At 34.9% G+C, this 18,211-nt stretch overlaps 1 protein-coding gene across 1 annotated transcript in view; it reads left to right on the forward strand.

Moving 5' to 3' along the window:
• Window positions 1–18,211, forward strand: part of LOC150102899 (tRNA (34-2'-O)-methyltransferase regulator WDR6) — a 624,232-nt gene that overhangs the window by 205,303 nt on the left and 400,718 nt on the right. The window contains exon 9 of the mRNA XM_090398196.1: window positions 16,589–16,684. Within this exon, the coding sequence (XP_090254322.1) occupies window positions 16,589–16,684 (96 nt within the window). The remainder of the gene's footprint in view (window positions 1–16,588; window positions 16,685–18,211) is intronic.

An 18,211-nucleotide genomic window follows, 5' to 3' on the forward strand; every position in this document is an offset into this window, starting at 1 on the left:
CCTTTTCTGTACCCAAATATTGATACAAAAATGCATAGAAAAACAGAAATCTGACTTTATGTGTTTCATAGATTTTGAAAAAGCATTTGACAAAGTCAGACACACTAACTTAATAGAAGTCCTTCAACAAATAAGGCTAGACGAACAAGACATAAGACTAATAACAAATCTGTATTGGAATCAGTCAGCTACCGTTCAATTAGACAACATTACCACCAGTGATATTAACATCAAAAGAGGAGTGAGACAAGGATGTGTGCTCTCACCACTCCTGTTCAATATATACGCAGAGGTAATCTTTAAAAAAGCATTGGAAGAATGTTCAGAGGGAATCACAATAAATGGAAAGATTGTTAACAACCTTCGATATGCAGATGACACCGTGCTAATTGCAGATAATATTATGGATCTCCAAAAACTCATTGACAGAGTATACATAGAAAGCCAAAGAATGGGAATAAATATAAACATCAACAAGACAAAATACATGATCATCAGCAAACATCCAGCCTCATCAATGAAACTGACACTCAATGGGAAAAATATTGATCAAGTGTCAAGATATAAATATCTTGGTTGCTGGCTTAATGAATGGTGGGATCCAGAAATAGATATAAAGACAAGGATTGAAGTTGCACGGCAGTCCTTCATGAAAATGAGAACACTATTCTGCAATAAAGACCTAAACATGGAAGTCAGATGCCGAATGCTGAAATGCTACGTGTGGTCTATTATGCTCTATGGAGTTGAAACATGGACATTGAAGGTGACAACCATCAAGAAAATCGAAGCCTTTGAGATGTGGCTATACAGAAGAATGCTAAAGATATCATGGACAGCAAAAATTACCAATGAAGATGTCTTAAAATCCATTGGCAAAGCTAAACATCTTGTACAAATAATCAAGAAACGAAAAACATCATATCTTGGCCACATCATGAGAAACAGCAAATACCAACTTCTACAAACTATTTTGATAGGAAGAATTGGTGGCAAAGGAACTAGAGGAAGAAAAAGAATATCATGGTTTGACAACATCAAGACGTGGACAGGAAAGAGCAGTGCACAACTGCTCAGATTAGAACAAGAGCGCAGTTTGTTTGCCAAGATGGTCGCTGACCTTCGATAGAAGATAGCACAATAAAAAGAAGAAGTCTGCTATCCAGGAGGAAGAATGAGCAAGGTAATTCATGCTTTGGACATGAGGAGGAAACGAGTAAGAGAATTACCTGTGGTTGTGGGAACAGTTGGAAAGAACTTGACATTGTCAGCATTAGCAGAGCTAATCTCAGGTGGTATGGTCACTTAAATAGAATGGGAGAGGAAAGATTAGCAAAACAAGTGTTCTCTGCCAGGTTGGCAGGAAAACGACCCAGAGGAAGACCAAGATATAGGTGGATTGATACGGTACAAAGTGCCTTAGATGATAGAAATATAAGATCTGATAATGTTGGAGTCTTGACAAGTAACAGACTGATTTGGAGGAAAATTGTAGATAGGAAGTTAGTAATGATGTAATTTTTTCATGTAGTACTGTCATATCCTGTACACCCCTTGAGGGTATATGGCAGGAATTTGATGATGATGATGATATTTTTTTTAAATGAACTAAAAAAATGACATGAGTATTTAGAAAACAGTGTGGAAAGTGAAAAACTAGGCCATGTGTAACGATATATCAAACAGTTGATATAAAACTATAAAAGGCTTAGGATTTAAATATCATGAATATAATAGCCACCGTAGCACAATTGGAAGAACAGCAGAACATTGTGCCCTTTGATTGGAAAAGACTTGGTTTTGATTCTCGTCGTGACGAGAGGAATCCTTATATGGGCTTTTTCAGTTGAAGGTGAGTTAGCCGATCTCATACGGTGGTAGCAGGGTTTTCCCTCCTGGAAACTAGGATTTTTCTTCCCGCGTATGGACAAATTGGCCTTCAGGACACCGCAATTTACAGACAAAAAAATACTGTTGGTGGTGGTGATGAGCAATAGATGGCATCGATGATAGTTGTGTCGAAGTTGGAGAATTAAGTGGTAGTGGAGAAGATGAGATGTATTTAAAGAAGTTGAGTAGTGTGCCCTCCCATGATGAGTCCTTGGACTCCCTGGAGGTGTCCCGTAATAATAATAATAATAATGAAATTTAAAAATATCAGGTAAGCATAAATACAAAAAACTAACAAAAAAAAAATTGTAGTAAAGAAATCAGCCAGAATTATGATGGTGTTGTGGCTGTTTTAGTGGATTGTCATTAACATAAAACTTCAGATTTTATTTATTATCTTGCATATAGAGAACTAGATGGAATTTATGTTTCTGAATATTGAAAGTCATCAAAGTAAATTAAAAATGCCAAGAAATTATATTCTTATTTAATAAATTATCCAAGTGTAAGCAAACAAATTTTGAATGTGAAGTTTCTTCACAACTAGGTGACTTATATATAGAGGCTAATGACGTCACGTTAATTGCCTTGGTATCCCATAATGCAAAGCACACATCCTTTTTGGTGTGTATAATATGCATCGTGGGGGAGGGCCACTATCTAGATTGGTTGATAAAGGTGATGAGATGGTGATATGAAAGATATCCCTAAAGTTTGGAGTAATTACTTCGAAAAATTGCTAAATGAAACGAGCAATGATAGCACAGTGGTAAAAAATACTCAACAGGCATGCAGTCAGGATTACATATCAATACTTGAAGTAGAAAAAGCCATCAAAGGCCTGAAATGTGGAAAGGCAGCAGGAGTAGATGATATTCGACCAGAAATGCTGAAGTATGGTGGTATAAAAGTCTTACAGTGGCTGCACTGCATAGTTCAGAAAGCCTGGACAGAGGGACGAATTCCGGATGATTGGAGTAGAGTTCTCATAGTAAGGGAAATAAAACTGAATGTGAGAATTACAGAGATATTTCTCTATTGAATGTTTCTGGTAAGATTTGCCCAAGCATACTTGAGAAACGGTTGAGGAGCATTGAGAAAGAAAAGTTGTTGAAGAACAAGCTGTATTCAGGCCAAATATAGGCTGTAAGGATCAGATCTTCACTTTACAACAAATGGTTGAGAAATCATGGGAATATAATAGGGGTCGGCAACCTGCGGCTCTTTGAATGAATAATTGCGGCTCTTTTCGTTATTAAACAATCTATTTTTGAATAATGCAAAATTAATGTTATTTTTTAAATTAGAAACTGAAAACCCTAAATTTAACATTTGCAATAAATTAAGGACATTTTACATTAAGTCAAGAATACAATTGAAAATAGTACATGAGATGCTGAAAAATTTAATACTTTAATGTTTGAACTCTTTGAAATCATACGCAATAATCCTTCTTTACATTCTATTTTACAAAAATTCTACTTTATGGTGGATATGACTTCCCATTTAAACGCACTAAATAAGAAACTACAGGAAAGGGAAATACAGCAGTTTTGCTTTTAGAAGAAGTGATTTCGTTTGAACAAAAATTATATTTGTTTGCGACAGACTTAGGGAAAGGCGCGTTATTACATTTTCCTACGTTGAAGAAATATCAACAATAACAAGCTGATAATAATTATATAAATTTAACCTTTTTCAAAGAAATTGTGGTAAATATGCGATCTGAATTTAATGGGAGATTTGAGGAGTTTAGAAAGAGCAAGGCAACTATGTCATTTTTATTGCGACCACTTGAAATTAATACTGCCGAATTAAATTTTTCACCTGCTGGAATTGATGAGGCTGCATTTCAACTTCAGTTAGAGGACCTGAAAACCCAGGATTTGTGGAATTCAAAATTTAGAAATCTTAATGCTGACCAGGAGGAGTTGGAAAGACAAAAATCTACCAGTGCAAAAAAAAAAAAAAAAAAAAAAAAAAAAAAAAAAAAAAAAAAGGTCTGAAATAGATCTTAAAAAGCAAGATCAGTTTGTATTTGACATGAAATTGTTTACCGGATACTTACATTCGGTGATTTCAAACATACGCATTTGGACTTCTATCGATTTTCGGATCGACATATTTCTGTGAGCAAATATTTTCTAATATGAATTTTATTAAAAGTAAGTTGAGAAACTTACTAAACAACGTGAGTCTTTCTTCATGTTTGAAAATGAAAATTACGGCGTGTTCGCCGCATATTGAGAAACTATCCCAAGAAGTTCAACAGCAAAAGTCGCACTAAGAAGATGTTTTAAATTAAAGAAATAGGATTTTATACATATGTTTTTGTAAGGGGGGGAGCAAATCTTTGTTTCATTATTTAATATTTAAAAATATCATATAATTTCGTGTGACATGCCACCGCCGTGTTTTACAAGTATGATAACGTGTTACTGTAAAAAAACTGAATAAATAATTTAATTATAATATTTTTCAATGTAGTTTCTAAATTTAAAGCAGTGATGAGCAATTAAATAGTAAATCAAATGCTCGGTTCGATCCACATAAAGAATATTTTCTTTTTCTTTGATAAGAAAGTATTAATTTATTTTCCATCATTTAGGTATATTTTAATTTTTTAACCTGCACAAATAAATCCATGTAAAAATCAACATTCATAAAATAGATTTTTAATTAAAATATACTAATTCTGTCGCACAAAACGAATCACCGGGGTCCGCACAAAAAACCTGAGAGGGCCGCATGCAACCCGCGGACCATTGGTTGCTTATCACTGCATGCGGCTCCCTAATTTTTTTTTTTTAACAGATATAATTTTAAAAATGGCTCTTCAATCTAAAAAGGTTGCCAACCCCTGGAATATAACAATGATCTATATTTAAATTTGTAGATCTGGAAAAGGCAATGACAAGTGCCAAGAGAGAAGCTATTCAAAATGCTACAGTTATATGGTGTCAATGGGGCATTATATCAAGCAGTACTTAGTCTTTATTTGAGTTATAAGTCAGCAGTTAGAATTGAAGGAAGTATAGGACGATGGTTTAATGTTAAATCTGGTGTCACACAAGGATGTACATTATCACCTCTGCTATTAATTACACTGGCCAACAAAAAAAAAAAATTTTTTTTCTGCTGATTATTATCTGACACTTGTTTTTTACTAATTTGGGTGCGCTGATTTCAAATATCACACCCATTTTTCTCTATCACGTCAGGTTTTTCCTCTATGGCATTTTTTTTGATAGTTTTAAGGAGGCAGTACTATTTAGAGGATCAAAAAAATCGATTTTTTAATATTATTTTCTGGAAGAAATGTACATCCTTGTGTGACACCAGATTTAACATTAAACCATCGTCCTATACTTCCTTCAATTCTAACTGCTGACTTATAACTCAAATAAAGACTAAGTACTGCTTGATATAATGCCCCATTGACACCATATAACTGTAGCATTTTGAATAGCTTCTCTCTTGGCACTTGTCATTGCCTTTTCCAGATCTACAAATTTAAATATAGATCATTGTTATATTCCAGGGGTTGGCAACACAAAATACGAGGTTAATCTTCTTGAATGGCAGTCAGTCTCAAGTAGAGTAATGTGGGCAAATATGAGAATGGGGAACTGGACAATGAGACTTATTTGTGCCTATGGTCCCACAGAAGGTTCTACTAAGGTAGAAGTGGAGGAATTTTTTGAGGCTTTAGAAAAAGCAACTGACACAATGAAAAAGGAAAAGTTGGTCCTTGTTGGGGATCTAAATAGTAGAGTAGGAAATGATTGTGAGACATACAAAAATATTTTGGGAAAATTTAGAGAAAAGAGCAAAGCTAATAATAACGGCAAATATCCTTTGGATTTCTGCTCAGGACATGGACTGGTTATTACTAACACCATGTTCCAACATAAAAATGTGCACAAATTCACATGGAGAGAAGAGGCTAGGAATAAGAAAAGTCTCATTGACTATGTTATTGTTGATAGTGATGTTTTCTCCCTGGTGCAGGACACCAGAGTGTACAGAGGATTTGAAATTGGAAGTGATCACTATTTAGTCTCGAGCAGGATAAAATTGAATTTCATATTGAAAAGAATAACATGTAAGAAAGTTTTAAAGCGAATAAAAGTTGAGCAGCTCTCAGATGTGAACTGTAGACTAAAATACAGAAATATTATTGAAAAGAAAATGAAAGAGTTTGAGAACAGGAATCAAACCTTGGAGATTCAGTGGCAAACTCTGAAGGAAACATTGATTGATTCTGCACGAGAGGCATGTGGTGAGGTTGTGTGCAAGGATAAAAAAATCAGAACTCCCTGGTGGACACAGGAAGTTAAAGAGGCAGTGAAGGAAAAGAAGAAAGCATATCAAAAGTTCCTGGCAAATAAGTCAGCTTTTACTCTTACAGAATACAGAGACAAATGTAAGAAAGCTAAACAGTGTGTAAAACTAGCTAAACAAAAGTCATGGGAGGACTTTGGCAAGAATATAGAAAATAAATATCAAGAAGGTGGCAAAATATTCTGGAGGTTGTTGAAGAAGCTTAGGAATGGAGGAAAGAGTGCTGTAAAAGGAATTAGAGATGATAAAGGTGAAATGAAAACAGGAGAAAAAGATATCCTTGAAGTATGGAGTAATTACTTTGAAAAACTGCTAAATGAAACAAGCAGTGATGACAGCACAGTGATAAAAAAACACTGACCAGGCATGCAGTCAGGAATACATATCCATACTTGAAGTAGAAAAAGCCATCAAATGCTTGAAATGTGGAAAGGCAGCAGGAGTAGATGATATTCGACCAGAAATGCTGAAGTATGGTGGTATAAGAGTCTTACAGTGGCTGCACTGCATAATTCAGAAAGCCTGGACAGAGGGACGAATTCCCGATGATTGGAGTAGAGCTCTCATAGCACCCATATATAAAAAGGTAAATAAAACTGAATGTGAGAATTACAGAGGTATTTCCCTACTGAGTGTTCCTGGCAAGATCTATGCAAGTATACTTGAGAAACGGTTGAGAAGAATTGTGGAAGAAAAGCTTGGTGAAGAACAAGCTGGATTCAGGCCAAATAGAGGCTGTCAGGATCAGATCTTCACTTTACGACAAATAGTCGAGAAAGCATGGGAATATAACAAAGATCTGTATTTAAGTTTTGTCGATTTGGAAAAGGCATATGACAAGGTGCCAAGAGAGAAGCTATTCAATATGCTACAGTTGTATGGTGTCAATGGGGCATTATATCAAGCAATACTTAGTCTTTATTTGAGTTGTGAATCAGCAGTTAGAATTGAAGGAAGTACAGGAAGATGGTTTAATGTTAAATCTGGTGTGAGACAAGGATGTACATTATCCCCTCTGTTATTCATTATCTATATGGATCACATTATGAAGGAATGTGGTATTAAACCTGATATCAAAATTGGAGATGTTAATGTCAGCTCTTTGCTTTATGCGGATGATGTTATACTTCTAAATAAATCCGCTACAAGTCTGCAAGATTCGCTGACTAAATTGAATAGCTGTTGTAATAGATATGGTATGAAGGTCAGCAATAAAAAGACAAAGACAATGAAAATAGGCAGAATCATTGAAAATGTCAACTGTGTTGTGAATGGAGAACCTGTGGAACAAGTAAAACATTTCAGCTACTTAGGCACAATTTTTACTGAAGATGGTAAAGTAAATATAGAAATAAACAACAGAATCAGCAAAGCTGGTATCGTGGGAAGTCAATTGAATAAATTCATATGGAATAAGAAAGAAATTAGTCGGAACACTAAATTAGCTGTATACAAGACTGTGTTCAAACCAATTTTAACTTATGGATCTGAGAGCTGGGTCAGAAGTAAAACACTTGACCAAAGACTAGAGACCGCAGATATGAGAGTCCTGAGAAAGATTAGAGGCGTGAACAGATGGCATCAATGGCAATATCTTATTAAAAATGAGGATATTAGTAAAGAACTTGACATTGTCAGCATCCAGGAATGCATTAGCAGAGCTAATCTCAGATGGTATGGTCACTTAAATAGAATGGGAGAGGAAAGATTAGCAAAACAAGTGTTCTCTGCTAGGTTGGCAGGAAAACGACCCAGAGGAAGACCAAGATATAGGTGGATTGATACGGTACAAAGTGCCTTAGACGATAGAAATATAAGATCTGATAATGTTGGAGTCTTGACAAGTAACAGACTGATTTGGAGGAAAATTGTAGATAGGAAGTTAGTAATGATGTAATTTTTTTCATGTAGTACTGTCATATCCTGTACACCCCTTGAGGGTACATGGCAGGAATTTGATGATGATGATGATGATGATTTTCTGGAAGTATGTACTTTTAAAAATCTGTTCCTAACTTTTTATCAAGAAATTCAAAAAATTCCTGAAGATATAGCCTATCATTCAAAGCGGTGCGCAGATCAGATTCGGAGCGCTCACCGCTCTCGCTTGTTAGTAAACGAATAAATGCGTAAGAACCTGCAACAGCACGTACTGGCGCTTTGAATGCGAGAGAGGCCTATAACCGACCTAATACATTTAGGTGATGAAAAGTAGGTGATGACAACTGCCTAAAACAAATGAATGCTATATGCGTCATAGCGGACAAAGAACGATCGAAATCAGTCAATCGTTAATCGATCGTGAAAGAATGATGAGCACTTATAATGTTTCAGTAAAGTCTCTGTTTTTTTTTGTCTTGTTAATTGCATGTTAGTCGGCAGTGAAGAAAATACATCATGTCTACTACTCGAAATTGTGTCAATAGTGTAGATTCCTTCTGCTACATTTGTGGCAGCTTTACTGTTCCCAGTCAAAGGACAAATATCACTGATTTCGTTAAGAAAGTGTACTTTGCATACTTTGACGTAAAAATTGCAGATCAGGACAAGTCATGGGCTCCAAATAAAGTGTGTAAGTCATGTGTAGAAAATTTACGACAGTGGAGCAAGGGAAAACGCCAAAAATTAGCTTTTGGCATTCCAATGATTTGGCGTGAACCAAAAAATCACGTAGATAATTTCTATTTTTGTTTAGTTAAGACTTCTGGTTATAATAAGAAGAATAAAAAAATTGTGTATCCAAATCTCGACTCAGCAATTCAGCCAGTTGCTCATTCCAATGAAATAGCCGTGCCAATTTATAAATGGCTTCCTCTACTTGAGAACGCGCATGTTCGGGATATGCCAGGTGTTCTTGAGGAGCAAGACCCAGATGTTGATTTAGACAATGAAAATTTAATTTCTAGTTCTGGACCGCAACGTTTTACTCAAGCGGAATTGAATGACTTATTAAGAGATTTGGGCCTATCAAAGGAATCATTGGAATTGTTAGCTTCAAGATTAAATGAAAAAAATTTACTGGAGCAAGATACGAAGATAACTTTTTATCGTAGCAGGGAAAGTAATCTTGTACAATATTTTAAACACGAGTGTGGGTTGTTTACTGTAACATTGTGTCAGGTTTACTAACTGAAATGAGTGTTGTACAATATCATCCAAATGAGTGGTGTTTATTTATCGATAGTTCCAGCAGAAGTCTCAAGTGTGTCTTACTACACAATGGGAATGTATATGGCTCAATTCCTATTGGCTATTCAGTCCACTTAAAGGAAACATATGAAGACATTAAAAAGGTTCTGAAGTTATTAAAATATACAGACCATAACTGGATCATCTGTGTGGATCTTAAAATGGTGAACTTTTTACTTGGCTTTCATAGAGGATATACAAAGTTTCTGTGTTTTCTATGCTTCTGGGATAGTCGAGCTAGAAAAACCAACACTGGAGTCAGAAATATTGGCCTCTTAGAATATCCTTAAATGTTGGAGAACAGAATGTTATAAATCAACCTTTAATCGACAGAGAAAAAATCATTTTTCCACCTCTACACATCAAACTAGGTCTTATGAAGCAGTATGTTAAAGCTTTAGATTTACAAGGTAACTGTTTCCAATACATATGTGAAAAATTCCACGACTTAGTTATGAAAAAATTAAAGCCGGTGTATTTGATGGACTGCAAATTAGAACTTTAATGAGAGAACCAAATTTCATCAACTCTATGAACGAAATTGAGAAAGAGGCCTGGATTTCATTTACGATGGTTGCGAATAATTTTCTTGGAAACAAAAAAGCGTGCAATTACAAAGATCTAGTGGAAACAATGCTTGAAAATTTCCAGCACCTAGGTTGCAACATGAGCATAAAGCTTCATTTCCTATACAGTCATCTTGATAAATTTCCCAAGAATTTAGATGCTATAAGTGATGAACAAGGCGAAAGATTTCATCAAGACTTAAAAACTATGGAAGATCGGTACCAAGGAAGATGGGATTCTCACATGATGGCCGACTACTGTTGGAGCATTCAAAGGGATTGCCAAAACAGAACACACAGCAGAAATTGCTATAAACAAAAATTTATTCCCTGAAACTCGTGTAAGTAAAATTGTTATTTTTTTATAAATATTCTTGTAATTTTTAATGAACATTGTTAAGTAGTTATGTATCTAATTATTCGGCCTCTCTCGCATTCAAAGTGCCAGTACGCGGCGTTGCAGGTTCTTACGCATTTATTCGTTTACTAACAAGCGAGAGCAGTGAGCGCTCTGATTCTGATCTGCGCACCGCTTTGAATAATGGGCTATATTTTCGGGAATTTTTCGAATTTCTTGATAAAAAGTTAGGAACAGATTTTTAAAAGTACATATTCCAGAAAATAATATTAAAAAATCGATTTTTTTGATCCTCTAAATAATAATGCCTCCTTAAAACTATCAAAAACTTACAAATTAGCAAAAAGAAAGTGTGATAGAGAAAAATGGGTTTGATATTTGAAATCAGCACACCCAAATTAGTAAAAAACAAGTCTCACATAAAAGTCAGCAAAAATTGTGTTGGACTGTGTTGTCTGTATGGATCACATTATGAAGGAAAGCGATATTAAACTGATCAAATTTTGATATTAAAGCAATCAAAATTGGAGATGTTAATCTGAGCTCTTTACTTTATGTTGATGATGTTATTCTTTTAACATCATCTCATAAATAAATCCTGAACAAGTCTGCAAGATTCCCTGACTAAATTGAATAACTGCTGTAATAGATATGGTATGAAGGTCAGCAATAACAAGACAAAGACTATGAAAATAGACAGAAGCATTGAAAATATCAACTGCATTGTTAATGGAGAATCTCCAGAACATGCCTTTAGTCTACTAGTTTGTTGAAGTTTGGTTTCCTTGATGCAGATAATATCGGCATCATGTTTGTTACTAGTAGTAATAGTTCATTTAGTTTTTCTTTGCTTGCTGGAGTAACAATACCATTTAAATTACATTGGATGATATTAATATTTCTTGTAATGGGTGGAATGATTTGCTCATTTCTCAACTCTGACATCATTTCCCATTCAAGTCATGTCAGCTGCCCCGTATGCAGTAGCATAGTTATAATCACTGAAATTTGTTTCCATGATGGGAAAAAAGAAATGCTGCTGTCGTTAGATTATCCAGAGGACATCGTGAGGAGGTGACAGTCAGACTTTGCCCTCCAGTTTTGATCTTAATTGAGATATGTTAAAGTGCAGCAATACCTCACCAAAAACTCTGAGTTGATCCACAAGATCACTCGCAGTCTCACGGAGTGATCTTTAAGGATCATTACTAAACTCATCACTCCTGACTGGGATCACTCCAAGACAGGAAACTCAGCAGTGGCTCGACTCGATGACAAGCAAAAACAGCCACTGAGCAGAACCTCTCTATTCCCCCAGGAAGGAAGCTACCATCAGTGTGAGCCAGACCCAGAAGGGATACCAAGGTTGAAGTAATGCAGACGTCATATATATCCCATATACAAGTAGTTAAAGGGAGTAACACCTGACTATTAAAATACTTTGGATTACAGCTAGTTGTAGAAAGTTTTTTTTTTTTTTTTTTTTTCCACTTGGCTATAAATTAAATTAAACATGCTAAGAAACTAGCTGTTTAACTTCCATAACTATCCCTAATCCAGAGTATTTTAACAACAACAACAACAACAAAAAAAGGTGTGACATCTTTTCACTACTTGTATGTGGGATATACAAGTATACTAGCTTTGGTTTAATGCTAGTTGAAAGTTTTTTTTTCATTTGTTTAAAAAAGTAAATTAAAAATGCTAAGAAACTAGCTCTTCAACATTCTACAGCTAGATCTAATCCAGAGTAAGGTGTGACACCTTTTCTCTATTTGTTTAGGGAATATATGACTTCTGCATTTCCTCAACCTTGTTATCTCTTTTAGGTCTGGTAAACTCTCTGTTGGCACCTTCATAAAGGTTGAAACTGTTCTGGGTAGTGACCCCTCTCATAATGCATAGTATTATACATGCTCGAAAGAATGTTTTTTTTTTTTTTACATTATGGGATACTAAGGCAACAAATGTGAAATCATTAACCTCTATATTTGAAAAAATGTATATGGCAGAAAGACTTTAAAGAATGCCAATGGTAAGGAGGTAATTGAATCAGCTGATATAGTTGAATTACTGAGCGAGCACTTTGCAAGAGTATATCATCCGGGTGGTGACATTGCAGGAATGAATGAATCAATAGATTATACGGGAATTGTGGTGAATGAAGTGGAGGTGAATAGTCTATTACAAAACCTCAATGTCAATACATCTGTGGGATTGGATGGTATACCATCTTGTATACCACTTCATATGTAAAGCAGCTAAAGAATTATCAGTGCCCTTGACCATTTTGTTTAATTTGAGTCTCGGGTCTGGGTTTGTCCCAAGGGGGTGGAAAGAGGGGAAAATAATTCTACTGCATAAAGGAGGTTCCACGACTGCTGTTGTAAATTACCGACCGATTAGCATATCAAGAATCGTTGTCGAGGTCTTGGAGAAATTAGTCAAGAGAAAAATACAGGATTGAATAGTTGAAAATGGGATACTGTATGTGGGACAACATGGTTTTATGAAGGGTAGATCATGCCTCAGTAACATGCTCATGTTTTACAACACGGGGACTGCTGAACTGGATAAGGTAATGGGTTTACAGTGATTCTACTGGACCTTGCTAAGGCCTTTGACAGGATACCACATGGAATTCTAATCAGTAAACTGCAGCATATGGAGATGGATATAGGGTTGGTGAGATGGATAGGAGGGTAGTTTATGGAGAGATATCAGAGAGTAGTTTATTCTGGAGTAGAGTCCAAAAGCCAGCCTGTGACTAGTGGTGTGCCGCAGGGTTCTATTCTTGGACCACTACTTTTCAATTTGTTCATTAACGATATAGGAAAGGATCTGAGAGGAAGTGTTCACTTGTTTGCTGATGATGCAAAGTTGGGTTGAGCAATAGTGAGTGCACAGGATTTCAAAATTTTGCGAGATGATTTGGATAGTTTGGAGGACTGGGCTAAGGAAAATGGATGTCAATTTAATGTGGCAAAGTGTAAGGTTATGCATTTTGGGGTGAAAAGATTAGCAGCAGTATATCACATTGGTGGAACCATACTCCAGGAGATTGATGAGGCCAGGGATTTGGGAGTGTTGGTGGATAGGGAGTTGAAGTTTAGGGAGCACATTGCAAAAGTGGCTAAATCAGATCATCAAATCACTTGGTTGCTGAAAAATACTTTAACAAGCAGAGACAAACAAGTTATTGTTCCTCTGTATCGAGCCTTGATAAGACCCCATCTAGACTACTGTGCCCAGATATGGGCGCTAGGGTTTCTTCTTGATGGGGAGGAGGTGTAGAGGATCCAGAGACGAGTGACCAAGATGATAGCAGCAGTGGAATGAACCTTATGAGAACAGGTTGAAGATTTGTGGGTTGCAAAAATTGGTTGATAGGCAGAAAAGGAGTGATATGATTGAGACATTCATATTACTGAAGGGTTTCTATAAGATTAATCCGGAAGATATTTTTGAGAATAGGACTGGTGGTGGGAAGACTAGGGGACACTTATGGAAGCTGGGCAAGAGTGTGATTAGTAGGGGTGTTACAGCTAAGTTTTTTACTTGGAGAGTGGTGAATGAGTCTAATTAGCTGCCAGAGTCTGTGGTGGGTGCTATAACCGTGAATGAGTTCAAGGCGAGGTATGGTAGATACTGTGTGAATGTCGAATAGTTGTTCTTGACATGATGTTAGGGCCTCCCTCGGTGAATCTGTCGACTCCTTGGAGTTGCCCGTAATAACAATAATAATATACAAATAGCCTAGTTGTGAAGAAACTTAATGTGCAAATTTTGTTTGATTATACATAAAGGAGTAAACAAGAATTGTTACTAGATGTAATAGAGACATGCGCTTTAGACATAGTATAATGTTTTAATAATGGCTTCACACATGTAAGAGAAAACTGATTAGAATTTATTACACCTATGTTTCTTGCTCAATATGTTATGAGCTTCATTCAGGCAGAAGGCATGAGAATTGGCAACAATATTTAATTATGAATACAAGAACAGGTCATATAGCATGTGTATAATATCATGTGTCTCCGCTGCATCTGTACAGCTATTAGATTTCAGAGAAGTGGGTATAGAGATATAATTAATCAATCGTCTTTCACAGAAAATATGTGTTGTCAAAAGCCTTGTGTGCCACAGCATGCACATTTGTTCTTTTGAGTGTCTGTTATTAGAAGAATTAAATAAAATAAAACTTACTCTCTTACTTAATGGATACAGAAAATATTTGATAATTATGATCCCACTCCTAGATTGCAATCCGTAGTTAAAAGGATCCCCGTGCCCTACCTTAACGCAACATCTAAACAAATAGCAAGAAACCCTCATAGATATAATCTGGGTACCACTTTCAAACCAGCCTGGAAGCTGCCGTCTTTCTTACTGCCTATCAAAGATGTGTTATCACCTCTATCCTTGCTTGATGTTTAGCAAATATTCTTTCTTGTCATCTTTGCTACTGTGGACAGACTGATCATTCTGCTGCAACTAGAATCCAAGAACATCATGTGTATGTACGATTTTTGGGATCTGAAGGTTGAGACCTTGCTTCTCATGCCATTGACGCTAGACAGAGTTCACTGGAACCAAAATAAGGTGCATGATGTTCTTGGACATGATGTTCAAATCTGATCATCTATTTTTTGAATCATGTAAAGCCGTACACCACTATTCTTATGATAATCAGCAGACTGTATGCCTATTTCTAAGTTTTGGAAAGTGATTGCTGTTAATTGTTTATAATTTTTTTACAATTAATTATATATCTATACCTACTTCTCTGAACTCTAACAGTTTTTCCTCTTACTATGCAGATGAGACATGTAATATTATACTCATGCTGTATTGACTCATTGTTGTATTCATAAATTAAATTTTGTTACTAGTTCTTCTGCCTTCTCTCTGAATGAATCTCATGATGTATTGAGTGAAATATATAGGAGTGATAAATTCTATTTAGTTTTCTCTTACATGTGTGAAGCTGTTATTTAAAACATTATATGAGTTAAGGATTATTTGACCTTTTTAAAAATTGAACTGGACTACATAATGCAAGAATAACTGGGGAATCTACTATTGTTGTTAAAGATTCTGCAGCCCAATTTCCTGAAAAATTGCAAAGGATAATTCAGAAGGGTGATTATGACGATCGACAAATATTCAATGTTGACATTACCTTTGGAAGCATATGCCAACAAAAACTTTCCTAGCTAAAACTGAAGCATTTCAACCAGGATACAAAGTATCTAAAGACTGTCTTATGCTTCTGTTAGGAGGCAGTGCAGAAGGCAACTTAAAATCAAAACTATTTTAGTTTATCGTGTGCAAAAATCCAAGATCTAACATTATTGAAGAAATCAGCACAATTGGAAAAGAACTCGGATTTAATGAATTGGATAATGAAGATGTGAGAAACTTTGTTCAATTCCCATTCAGAACATTTAAGCAAGAATGATCTTCAACTAGAAGAACAACGTGCATATGAAGTAGAAGAAGAAGATATGGAGTGCAAACAAGAAGAGAATGTTACAACTAAGAAGCTAACTGCAAGAGAATTTGAGCTAATTTTCAAACACATTGAGTATGCTAAGGAAATTTTGTTTGATGCTGATCCTGATATGGACCAAAGCTTCGAAGTCCTCCAAAATCTTGATAAAGTGATCGCCAGCTATCGCATTTTTACATTTTTTTTGTAAAAAAGTATCTCAATCAAATGTTTAGACATTAAATAAAATTTTAAGTAATTGATTTTTATTAATGTTGATGATTTTATCCTCTAATATAGCTTATACTGGAATTTTTTTTACAAATTCACACTAACTGATGAATGAATGAATTACAATTATTTCCATTGTTTATTGTATTCGCTTAACATGATTTCGTTTAGCTTTCATTAATTGATGGATTAATTAATTGTGTTAAGCAAGGTTTTTCTGTACTGATAATTGGGTTTTTAGTGGATGGTCTTGCTGATCTATTTTATTTATTTATTTATTTTTGGCAAATTCTGTTGTATTACTCACAAAATAGGTAAGTTTATTAATACATTACCCATGTGCATTTTAGATTTATGTGATATGTTAAAAACTAATTATCAAACTACTCAGTTTTTTGCATACATTGAATTGTAATATTTATTTATATTTTTTAAAAATTTTATTATGCCTGCATTGCAATTATCTGTAATTTTATTCTAATCTTAAAATAAATATTTTATTGCTGTTGCAAATAGGCTACAGGTGGTACTGATTCAGGTGTTCTTCTTTGGAATGTTACTGAAGAAATTGGAGATGATAGTTGCGCACTATCTGTATTAAATATTCCTTTAGTAAGTATTTTTTCTGTTCACAACAGTTTGCATGTTTTTAAGTGATGATTAACAAAAGCAAATAATATATTTGGTGACAAATTGCTTTTTTAATTATTGTTATATCTGTACTGATGTGAGGGGGAAAGAAAACTCTTTTTGTATTTTACATAGTGCACTACATGATTTTTGACCTGTTTGAGACAGAATGCAATCACTAGCCAGTATTAATTGGTTAGTTTGGCAAGAGAGAGAGAGAAAGAGAGAGAGAGGGGTGGGTGGGTGGAAAATTAAATCACATGCATATGCACCCACAGATGATGAACTAAGCAGAATATTACCAGATATTGTTCCTTATTTGATCAAGTTAAGGTGAAATGAACTATATCTCTGCCCTTATTGTCTGGTTTTAGTGAGGTAGCATTTTCAGAAAAGCTAACTAACAAATGTAGTATTTTCTCATTATTTTTAATAAAATAAACTCATTAAAATTTTTTAATGATCATATGAAAAAATAAAGGATGGTTATATTTTCAGGAAAGTGAAATAACAGTACTACAACTTGGCAGTTTTATTGTGCTATTTGCATGTGTTTTTTAAAGCTCTCTAAATATAATATAACATGCTTCACTGTTATAAAAAATTAAAATTCTTTAAACTAAGAGTTTAATGTTAATATGAATTATTATTTGCTTCATCATTTGTTTTTACTGAAATGTCTAAAGCATAGAAAAGTAAATTAACTGCAATTAAAATAACATCAGTAAAGTTTATTTTCATTACTGAATTTAATTAATTAATATATGATTGTTATCTCCTTAGTTATATTTTTATCACTCCCACATACATGAATTCACAAAGTCTATAGCTAATCAGTGATGTGTGGTCAAGAGAAAAGGGAGAAGGTTATTCCACAGAAATAGGATAGAAGAAATGAAAGATAAGGGAGTATAAAGGAAATGACTTCTATTGGGATTTATTAATCAAGTATTATTTTAGAACAACTATGTTATGCCAACTAGTTTTACCAACTGAGGCTGTTGGCATCTTCAGGGTACATAACTGATATAAGACACTTAAAGCTAAAAACTGTTACAGACTATAAATCAACCGATTCCAATTATATTTGACAAAACAGAATGCGTACAATACATGCATAGTGCGTGTATGATTTCACTTGTTGTTATTTAGGAACGTTCTATAATTGGTACTGTAATTCAGTTTATTTTTAGAGATCTAATGAGGGTCTTCCAGATCTCGGGCAAGATTAATCCTTGGTTCCTGTTAAGGTTTAACATGAAGGGAGTATTAAGTTTATGAGTAGGCAGTTCAACTCTAAAAGGATACTGAACAGCTGATGCTGAAAGCAACCATCAGTTAGCTGAACCACCTCACTCTGAACAACATCAAAAACTCCTTAAGAGGCTCAGGTGCACAACCAAAAATGTCAAAGTAATATTCCAAGCATGGACAAGTCCACCCCGGGCGGCACTTTGAACCTTTTTGAACTTTTACAGTTAATTCTAAAATGCAGTCTCGAGAACTCAT

Source organism: Typopeltis vanoorti, chromosome 9 (assembly GCF_054136105.1).
Source record: "Typopeltis vanoorti isolate ZY-2024b chromosome 9, IOZ_Tvanoo_1.0, whole genome shotgun sequence".
Classification (NCBI taxonomy): domain Eukaryota; kingdom Metazoa; phylum Arthropoda; class Arachnida; order Uropygi; family Thelyphonidae; genus Typopeltis; species Typopeltis vanoorti.